This window comes from Leuciscus leuciscus (assembly GCF_965113295.1).
Source record: "Leuciscus leuciscus genome assembly, chromosome: 20".
Classification (NCBI taxonomy): Eukaryota; Metazoa; Chordata; class Actinopteri; order Cypriniformes; family Leuciscidae; genus Leuciscus; species Leuciscus leuciscus.
In genome coordinates, this window is record NC_138744.1 from 38220226 (window position 1) to 38231850 (window position 11625).

The 11625-nt window shown below is 43.3% G+C and overlaps 1 protein-coding gene across 1 annotated transcript in view; it reads right to left on the reverse strand.

Moving 5' to 3' along the window:
* Positions 1-635: 635 nt before the first annotated feature.
* The window catches only part of cmc1 (C-x(9)-C motif containing 1), an 11931-nt gene continuing 941 nt past the window's right edge, over positions 636-11625 (reverse strand). The window contains exons 3-4 of the mRNA XM_082150153.1: positions 2607-2697; positions 636-1140 (exon numbers count right to left, since the gene is read on the reverse strand). Coding sequence (XP_082006279.1) covers positions 1020-1140; positions 2607-2697 — 212 coding nt within the window. The 3' untranslated portion in view covers positions 636-1019. The remainder of the gene's footprint in view (positions 1141-2606; positions 2698-11625) is intronic.

Genomic DNA, 11625 nt, shown 5'->3' on the forward strand with positions numbered 1-11625 from the left:
TAAATGAATTCATGTGAACTTTTTTTTTTGTTGCTCAAGTCTGTGAAGATCATTAAAGAATGATCACTGTGGCGGGATTTCATTCATTTCATGGCTTTTTGCTACACAAACTGTAATTATTGTAACTTTGCGTTTGAATGATTAATGTTTATGACCCTCGCCAACAATATACTACCCCTCATTTAAAGGGTTTTTGATTTAAAGGGGTTTGGATTTGGATATTTAGTTAGAATTTGAGACTTTTATTCTGCTTTTATTCAGCAAGGACCCGTTAACTTAATAGACAGTTAAAACATTATAATGTTACAAAAGAAATGCAAACTTCTGTTCATCAAGGATTCATGGAAATTTAGCACAAGCATTTTCAACTAATAATAATAATCAAATCATAAATCATATTAGTATGATTTGTGAAGGATCATGTGACACTGAAGACTGGAGTAATGATGCTGAAAATTCAGCTTTGATCACAGGAATAAATTACACTTTACTATATATTCACATAGAAAACAACTGATTTACATTATAAAAATATTTCACAAGTTTTACTGTATTTCTGATCAAATAAATGCAGCTTTGATGAGCAGAAGAAACTTTCAGACACATTTAAAAAAAAAAAAGCCTTAATTGAAACATTAACTGAAAACATTGTTTTATTATTAAAATTATAACATTGTCACCAATTATTTACATTTTTATTTATTTTTTATTTTTTACTGGTTCTACAAACAATATGATTGAAAATCCACACGAACACAAGCTTCATGAATCACTCTGGATTGTATTTTAAAGCAAAGAAACACAAAAGAACATTTGCTTTCGCTTGATGTGGCAGTGATTCCCCAGACGACACGCATCCGATGCCAATCACAAACATTCTCTATGAATTTTGATTAGGCTTTTGGTGCCAGTGATGTTTTATAAGAGCTAATCATGAATATAAAGACCCCAGATCCACCAGAATCCCTCAAACGGCCGGGAATGACTCCCAGGACCGCTCCGACACAGGCGCTGCTGGTCTACATGCTGGTGGGAATCTTCTGCTTTCTGTTCCTGGCCGGAATCCCAGTCTGTTGAAACTCCAGTTTCTCTTTCAGATACTCCTGTTTACACTCCTCGTAGAACGCCGGATCCTGATAACTGATGACAAACACTGATGAGTGCAGAACACACACACACACACACACACACACACACACACACACACACACACACACACACACACACACACACACACACACGCATCTGCCATCTTACAGTACGTGTAGTTCATGCAATACTAATAGAACATTATTATATTATACTAATATAATATTAATACAATAGTTAATGCATTAACTTTAACAACGAGCAATACATTAATTGGTAACACTTTACAACAAGGTTCATTAGTTAATGTATTAACATGAACTAACCATGAGAAATACAATTATTACTGTATTTATTAATCTTTGATAATGTTAGTTAATAAAAATCCAGATGTTCATTGTTAGTTCACAGTGCAGTAACTAATGTTAACAAGATTTTAATAAAGTATTAGTAAATGTTGAAATGACAAAGATTAATAAATGCTGTATACGTGCAGTTCATTATTAGCTCATGTTAACTAATGTAGTTCACTAATGTTAACTAAGGAACCTTATTGTAAAGTGTTACCCATTAATTCCTAAAAATACAGTTAGTTCATGTCAGCTCAGGACTATTAGGCCTAAATATTAGATGCAACTTTTGATTTTAATAATGCATTTATTCATTAGTAAATGTTGAGATTAACATAATAGATGTCATGTTGTTAGTTGATGTTAACTAGAAAATGAAACCTTATTCCGTTCCTGAAATCATCTTGATATCAAGAATTTTATCAAATCGATCATGTTTTTGGGGAACAAATATCACTAATGTTTGAATTGTGAATATCATTAAAGTGTTTAAGTGTCTCTGTTGTTATACCACGTCAAGAAAGGTCAAAACACCACATATTTGAAGAGACTTTGACACAATCCACTTCAATACGTTTTTCAAATATTTTAAAACAGTCACTCCGGTGCTGTAACATAAGTGATCATACAAATAACAAATGAAAATACATTATGCAAAAATATTTCCTAAATGTTTTGTCTTTTAATGATACTATAATTTTTGCATTAAATGCATCAACTTTTGCATCAACTTCAATAAGTTTTTCTAATATTTTAAAACATAAGTGTGACACTGAAGACTGGAGTAATGATGCTCAACATTCAGCTTTGATCACAGGAATAAATTACACTTTACTGTATATTCACATAGAGAACAGATGATTTACATTGGAATAATATTTCACTATTTTTACTGTATTTTTTATCAAATAAATGCAGTCTTGTGAGCAGAAGAGACTCTTTCATTAAAACATTGATATTTGATATTATTTGTATGATTACAAATAATAAATGAAAATACATTATGTAAAAATATTTTTTTTGCATGAATTTCAGCCTTTTAATGATCCTACAACTTTTGCATTAAATGTTGCATGTTTTATGACTATTTTCCCCTTATAAATGCATGATAAGCAGAGATGTGTGATGTTTCTGATGAGTGAAGCAGAGATGTGATGTTGATCTTACTGGAGCGTCAGACACTCCTTCAGAGCCGCGTTCTCCTCTCGACACTTGAACACCATGAAGAACCCGGCGTCTTTACAGCAAATGTTGAACGCTGGAAACAGCACAGAAGAAGAGCTTGAGTTAGAGTCGCACACACACACACACACACACACACACACACACACACACTATTCCAGCACAGGATTGGAGGAATATCAATGTTTTAATGTTTCTGAAAGAGTCTCTTCTGCTCACAAGGCTGCGTTTATTTGATCAAAAATACAGTGAAATCAGTGAAATATTATTCCAATTGTAAATCATCTGTTCTCTATGTGAATATACAGTAAAGTGTAATTTATTCCTGTGATCAAAGCTGAATTTTCAGCATCATTACTCCAGTCTTCAGTGTCACATGATCCTTCACAAATCATTCTAATATGAGGATTTGATGCTCAATTATTAAAAATGTAAAGTTTTTGGTGCATAATATTGTTGTGGGAAACATGATACATTAATTTTTTTATGATTATAGAGTAGAAAGATCAGAATTTATTTGAAATTGAAATCTTTTGTAACATTATAAAAGTCACTTTACCAATCTAATGAGCAGAAGAGACTCTTTCAGAAACCTTTAAAATCTGAACCATTTCAAACTTTTGTCCAGCAGTGTAGGGGTGTGTGTGTGTGTGTGTGTGTGTGTGTGTGTGTGTGTGTGTGTGTGTGTGTGTGTGTGTGTGTGTGTGTGTGTGTGTGTGTGTGTGTGTGTGTGTGTGTGTGTGTGCGTGCGTTTGCTTTGATGCTCAGTCACACTCCTCTCTTCTCTGTGTTTGTTTGTGCTTCTCGACTGGAAACCCCCTGGTTTGCTCATCGATGATCTCACACCTCTGTGTCTGTGTGTGTGTGTGTGTGTGTGTGTGTGTGTGTGTGTGTGTGTGTGTGTGTGTGTGTGTGTGTGTGTGTGTGTGTGCACGACCTCACTGCGCTAAAGCGCTTCTGAACTTCTGCTCTGACCACAGACTGGAGAACCGTCTTCGTTCTGCACAGTGTCAGGCCAGATGCTCTCGCCTCAGCTCCTCAGATCATAACTGATGCTATTAATATGTTCGTGGACTTCATATGATCAGCGTTCGTTATTTTAGCGCACATAATGCTCGTCTGTATCATCTTTCATCTGTGAGAACGTGCTCCACCCGAGGTTATGTACGTAAACGAAAACTGAGACTCAAACTGTTGGTCAAAAAACATTTTCGTAAACTGAAATAAAAGTAAAGAAATTCATACTAAATGAAAACCTAAACTAAACCTAAACCTAAACCTAAACTAACAGCAGTTCCTGAAAGACGAACTGAAATAAAATAATTAGCAAAAAGAAAAAATATGTTTTTGCAGTTAATACGCTCTTAACTGTGGCGGAACATCTGGCTTTTTACTGTAAAAAATAATTGTTGGTTTAACTTAAAAAAGTAAGTTTGGTTTCTTTAATTTTGAGTTCATTGAAATTCATAATTTGAGTTCATCCAAAGAAGGAGATTTAATCAACAGAATCTCAAAATATGATGTTATCTGAACCACTTTAATTATCTAAGCTGATTTGACAAAAGAAAAAATAGTTGTGATAAATCATGAAAATAATTGTTTAGTGTGTATATGTGTGTGTGTTGGGTATGACACAGTGTGTATATGTGTGTGTGTTGGGTATGACACAGTGTGTATATGTGTGTGTGTGTTGGGTATGACACAGTGTGTATATGACTGTGTATATGTGTGTGTGTGTTGGGTATGACACAGTGTGTATATGACTGTGTATATGTGTGTGTGTTGGGTATGACACAGTGTGTATATGTGTGTGTGTGTGTTGGGTATGACACAGTGTGTATATGTGTGTGTGTGTGTTGGGTATGACACAGTGTGTATATGTGTGTGTGTGTTGGGTATGACACAGTGTGTATATGACTGTGTATATGTGTGTGTGTGTTGGGTATGACACAGTGTGTATATGACTGTGTATATGTGTGTGTGTTGGGTATGACACAGTGTGTATATGTGTGTGTGTGTTAGGTATGACACAGTGTGTATATGACTGTGTATATGTGTGTGTGTTGGGTATGACACAGTGTGTATGTGGCGCTTCATGTGAAGCTGAGGTGATTAACCGCTGAATCTTTCATAATTATTTACTTTTAAGTTGCTCTTATTTGGTTCTTTGTTCAATCTCAAAGCATTATGTTTTCACAAGAGTTCACTGTAATCTGTGCAAACATTAAACGTGGTTTACACTGGAACGGTTGCGTTAACTCTGATAAACTATATCAAAACTAAATATAAATGTGTTCACAAAATAAAAACTAAAATTAAACTGAAATTTAAAGCAAAACTGAAAACAATATTAAAATAAAACTAATTTAAAAATGCAAAACTATAATAATCTCGGCTCCGCCTCTCCATCCCGTTTATGAGCCGCTTCCACTCATGAATATTTAGATTTTCTTCGAAATATGATGCGCAATAACTTTTCTGGTTTTCTGCGATAAATTGAACGTTGTTGCAGATTGTGTGGATTTAAAAGACGTGAACAAAAATTGCTTTCATAGTTGCAGTTTTGGTGAAATTATAAAGTAGGGCGATATGAAATATGTTTTATTTTTTCCAAAATTCTAAAATTTTCTGTCATTTCAGTTTCATGACCCTTTTCATAATAATAAACGGTGGTAATCGAATTAATGCATAAAACTTTAAATATTTCCATCCATCCATCCATCTTCTTCCGCTTATCCGGGGCCGGGTCGCGGGGGCAGCAATCTAAGCAGGGATGCCCAGACTTCCCTCTCCCTAGTCACTTCCTCTAGCTCTTCTGGGGGGACACCGAGGCGTTCCCAGGCCAGCCGGGAGACATAGTCCCTCCAGCGTGTCGGTGGGGCATGCCCGGAACACCTTCCCGGGAAGGCATCCAGGAGGCATCCGGAAAAGATGCCCGAGCCACCTCAGCTGGCCCCTCTTGATGTGGAGGAGCAGCGGCTCTACTCTGAGCTCCTCCCAAGTGACCGAGCTTCTCACCCTATCTCTAAGGGATCGCCCAGCCACCCTGCGGAGGAAGCTCATTTCGGCCGCCTGTATCCAGGATCTTGTGCTTTCGGTCATGACCCACAGCTCATGACCATAGGTGAGAGTAGGAACGTAGATTGACTGGTAAATCGAGAGCTTCACCTTGCGGCTCAGCTCCTTCTTCACCACAACAGACTGGTACATCGACCACATTACTGCAGAAGCTGCACCGATCCGTCTGTCAATCTCCCGTTCCATCCTTCCCTCACTCGTGAACAAGACCCCAAGATACTTGAACTCCTCCACTTGAGGCAGGAACTCTCCACCAACCTGAAGCGGGCAAACCAGCCTTTTCCGACTGAGAACCATGGCCTCGGATTTGGAGGTGCTGATTCTCATCCCAGCCGCTTCACACTCGGCTGCAAACCGTCCCAGTGCATGCTGAAGGTCTTGGTCTGATGGGGCCAGCACGACAACATCATCCGCAAAGAGCAGAGATGAAATCGTGTGGTCCCCAAACCTGACACCCTCCGGCCCCTGGCTGCGCCTAGAAATTCTGTCCAGAATCCAAAATTATGAACAGAACAAAGGGCAGCCCTGCCGGAGTCCAACATGCACCGGGAACAAGTCTGACTTACTGCCGGCAATCCGAACCAAGCTCCTGCTTCGGTCGTACAGGGACCGGATAGCCCTTAGCAAAGGGCCCCGAACCCCATACTCCCAGAGCACCCTCCACAAGATGCCGCGAGGGACACAGTCGAATGCCTTCTCCAAATCCACAAAGCACATGTGGATTGGTTGGGCAAACTCCCATGAACCCTCCAGCACCCTGGAGAGGGTATAGAGCTGGTCCAGTGTTCCACGACCGGGACGAAAACCACACTGTTCCTCCTGAATCCGAGGTTCTACTATCGGCCGTATTCTCCTCTCCAGTACCCTGGCATACACTTTCCCGGGGAGGCTGAGAAGTGTGATCCCCCTATAGTTGGAGAACACCCTCCGGTCCCCCTTCTTAAAAAGAGGGACCACCACCCCGGTCTGCCAGTCCAGAGGCACTGTCCCCGTCCGCCACGCGATGCTGCAGAGGCGTGTCAGCCAAGACAGCCCCACAACACCCAGAGACTTGAGGTACTTGGGGCGGATCTCATCCACTCCTGGTGCCTTGCCACCGAGGAGCTTATTAACTACCTCTGTGACTTCAGCCCGGGTGATGGACGAGTCCACCTCTGAGCCCTCAGCCTCCGCTTCTTCAATGGAAGACGTGACGGCGGGATTGAGGAGATCCTCGAAGTATTCCTTCCCCCGTCCGATGATATCCCCAATCGAGGTCAACAGCTGCCCACCTCCACTGTAAACAGCGTTGGTAGGGCACTGCTTCCCCCTCCTGAGGCGCCGGACAGTTTGCCAGAATCTCTTCGAGGCCGACCGGTAGTCCTTCTCCATGGCCTCACCGAACTCCTCCCAAGCCCGATTTTTTGCCTCCACAACCACCCGGGCTGCAGTCCGCTTGGCCTGCCGGTACCCGTCAGCCGCCTCAGGAGTCCCACAAGCCAGCCAGGCCCGATAGGACTCCTCCTTCAGCTTGACGGCATCCCTTACTTCCGGTGTCCACCACAGGGTTCGGGGATTGCCGCCTCGACAGGCACCGGAGACCTTACGGCCGCCGTTTCGAGTGGCCGCGTTGACAATGGAGGTGGAGAACATGGTCCACTCGGACTCAATATCTCCAGACTCCCTCAGGATCCGGTCGAAGCTCTGCCGGAGGTGGAAGTTGAAGATCTCTCTGACAGGGGATTCGGCCAAACATTCCCAACAGACCCTCACAGTACGTTTGGGCTGCCGAGTCTGTCCAGCTTCCTCCCCCACCATCGGTTCCAACACACCACCAGGTGGTGATCAGTTGACAGGAGGTCACACACACAGGAGGTCAGATAAAACAACCACAAAGTCGATCATCGACCTCCGGCCTAGGGTGTCCTGGTGCCATGTGCACTGATGGACACCCTTATGCTTGAACATGGTGTTCGTTATGGACAAGCTGTACCTAGCACAGAAGTCCAATAACAGAACACCACTCGGGTTCAGATCAGGGGGGCCGTTCCTCCTAATCACGCCCCTCCAGGTGTCACTGTCACTGCCCACGTGGGCGTTGAAGTCCCCCAGTAGAATGACGGAGTTCCCAGTCGGAGCATTTCCAGCACCCCTCCCAGAGTCTCCAAGAAGGCCGGGTACTCTACACTGCCGTTTGGCCCATAGGCGCACACGACAGTGAGAGACCTTTCCCCGACCCGAAGGCGCAGGGAAGCGACCCTCTCGTTCACCGGGGTAAACTCCAACACATGGCGGCTGAGCTGGGGGGCTATAAGCAAACCCACACCAGCCCGCCGCCTCTCACCATGGGCAACTCCAGAGTGGTGAAGAGTCCATCCTCTCTCAAGGAGTGTGGTTCCAGAGCCCAAGCCGTGCGTGGAGGTGATCCCAACTATCTCTAGTCAGAATCTCTGAGCCTCACGCACAATCTCAGGCTCCTTCCCCGCCAGCAAGGTGACGTTCCATGTCCCTAGAGCTAGATTCCGCGTCCAGGGATCGGGTTGTCGAGGCCCCCGCCTTCGACTGCCACCCGATCCACTAAGCACCGGCCCCTTACGGTCCCTCCTGCAGGTGGTGGGTCCACGGGAGGGCGGCCCCACGTCGCTCCTTCGGGCTGAGCCCGGCCGGACCCCATGGGGGGGAGGCCCGACCACCAGGCGCTCGCATATGAGCCCCAACCCCGGGCCTGGCTCCAGGGTGGGGCCCCAGCTGCGCCATGCCGGGCGACGTCACGGTCCTCAAATTTACAGGCATCATAAAGGGTTTTGAACCGCTCTCAGTCTGACCCGTCACCTAGGACCTGTTTTCCTTGGGAGACCCTACCAGGGGCATATAGCCCCAGACAACATAGCTCCTAGGGTCATTCGGGTACTCAAACCCCTCCACCACGGTAAGGTGGCAGTTCAAGGAGGGGCTTTAAATAGTAAAAAAAATGAAAAATTATGTAATCAAATGAAATTTGAACAATTCCTTTATTTTTTGCAAACAATTATTTTTTGCTGCACAGAAGATTTGTTTACATTTCATCATAGATACAAATAAATTGTGTGATACTTTTTTAAAAATATTTATAAACTGTATTTTTTTTATTTTGAGAACTGCATTCTACTGCATTCTAAGTGTGTGTGTGGAGTGTGTGTGTGTTGGAGTGTGTGTGTTGGAGTGTGTGTTGGAGTGTGTGTGTTGGAGTGTGTGTTGGAGTGTGTGAGAGTGTGTGTGTGTGTTACCCCTTTTCCACCAACAAGAACCGGGTGCTGGTTCAGAGCTAGAGCTATTGCCAGTTCGGAGTTGGTTCGACTGACGAGCTTACTAAGAACCGGTTTGCGTTTCCACCGGCCAGAGAGCCACAACAGAGCTATATCTTACGTCACTGCATACGTATCATGTTGCCCAGCAACGCTAGTGCGGCAGCGCCAAACACAAACACACCAGACTTGTTCGAGATGCATCGGCTTCTCGCAGAACGATCAGCACATGAAATCAAAGCAAAGCGATCAAAAAGCACAAGGAGTCGTATGATCTCCAAACACTCCCGCAGCTCTGATCGGTCCACGCTGCTCCGATGCATCTCGAACAAGGCATCAACAATAATAGACGTTGCGTTACTATGGATGCTCATGGGTTTGCGAAAATAAATCGGCATCCAAACACGGCGAATCCAACGCGTTCGTGCAGCTCGCCGTAACTTACATAGACGGATATTATAATCGAGCCGCTTTTTGCTCGACTAGCTGCTATTTAAAAATGGCGGTCACAAGTTTCTCTTCAGTCTTGTTGGCCACGGTAACCCCGCCCCCAGCCTCTGACGCAAGCGGTTCTTTCTTGGCTCCGTTCTAGACCCTGCAATGATTTGGTGCTACTTAAGAACCAGTTTTACTGGTTCGGAGCTGGTGCTTTGGCGGTGGAAAAACAAAGAACCGATTTGAAACTAGGCTCTGGCTCCGAACCAGCACCAGCTCTGCCTTGGTGGAAAAGGGGTATGTGTGTGTGTGTGTGTGTGTGTGTGTGTGTGTGTGTGTGTGTGTGTGTGTGTTGGAGTGTGTGTGTTGGAGTGTGTGTTGGAGTGTGTGTTGGAGTGTGTGTGTGTTGGAGTGTGTGTGTGTGTGTGTGTGTGTGTGTGTGTGTGTGTGTGTGTGTCTGTGTGTCTGTGTGTGTGTGTCTGTGTGTCTGTGTGTGTGTGTGTGTGTGTGTGTGTGTGTGTGTGTGTCTGTGTGTGTGTGTGTGTGTCGGAGTGTGTGTGTCGGAGTGTGTGTGTCGGAGTGTGTGTGTGTGTGTGTGTGTGTGTGTGTGGAGTGTGTGTGTGTTGGAGTGTTGGAGTGTGTGTGTGTGTGTGTGTGTGTGTGTGTGTGTGTGTGTGTGTGTGTGTGTGTGTGTGTGTGTGTGTGTGTGTGTGTGTGTGTGTGTGTGTGTGTGTGTGTGTGTGTGTGTGTGTGTGTGTGGAGTGTGTGTGTGTGGAGTGTGTGTGTTGGAGTGTGTGTGTTGGAGTGTGTGTGTGTGTGTGTGTGTGTGTGTGTGTGTGTGTGTGTGTGTGTGTGGGAGTGTGTGTGTGGGAGTGTGTGTGTGGGAGTGTGTGTTGGAGTGTGTGTGTTGGAGTGTGTGTGTTGGAGTGTGTGTGTTGGCCGTCTCTCGTTCTGCTTCATGTTTATGCATCGCGTCAGATGAGCTTTATATGTATTAGATTAGTCTCACGTTTGTGCTTTCTGGAATTGGTTTTGCTCAATCTGCTCTGCATACAGATGAAGACCATAATCATAATCATTCAGATGAAGACCATAATCATAATCATCAGATACGAGTGATTACAGTGATGTTTTCTGGGAGCTTTGAGTCGGGGGAGAGCGGGACATAATTAATGTTTGACAGAAGACCCTGATAACAAACCCTTCAACAGCCTTTTCACACACTCACACACACACATACTCACACACACTCACACACATATTAAACACACACTGCTTCTAACTCACAGTTTTTAAATCTAACACAATTTTTCAACAATCCTTTCAAAAGAAAAGTAGGAATGTCTCAGTATTTTGGCGTGAACTCATGATGAATGCTTAATGACTTCACCTTTTGACCTTTGAGGTCACATGACATTTGACTTCCCAAAACAGCTATTTGTGAAACTCCAGCTTTTAATGTTGTTTATATGTCTATGTGGTGTTTTTAATCTGCTTTAAGACAAACCATGTGTAAATTCATAAGTCGACAGCATTGCTGAGTATTTTCTCCTTAAAACTGCAGTGAACCAAAGACAGTCTCAAACACACGCTTTGAAATCGCTGGTGTTTCTGACGTCACAAACTACCTTGTAACCAATCAGATCAACGTGTGATCGTCAACCAGTGGATCTCTGAGCTGAGTGAGTGAGTGGAGGCGGGGCTCATTTGCATATTCATAGAACCACGCATACGAAATGAGTGTCGAGTTACAGTTAAGATATTTTCAAGGAAAAAACTTTTAAATATGTCACTTTGATGATCAAAGATGAGTTCTAAGGGATAAAATGATTGAATACAGGGGAGACTTTAAATAATTGGAATATAACATTAAAATCAATGTGGCTGTAAAAATGAATCAAAATAAAACTTAAATAGTGATATACCTTATCAAATCACAATTAAAGGCTGTGATTTAATTACAGAATCATATCTGTTGTTTATTTACACGCAATAGCATCTTTTCAGAGCAACTCAGTTCACCTTATTCACATTTGCTTAATTTCCAACTAAACTTTACAAAATTCACCCATATTCCGGCAAAATAAAAGCTTCAGGATTTGTCGGGTTGAAAACTCAAGGTGTGAACGTTTGAAAGTGAAGAATTTAAGAATATTACACTTTTAGTGAGTGAGTGAGTGAGTGAGTGAGTGAGTGAGTGAGTGTGTGAGTGAGTGAGTGAGTGAGTG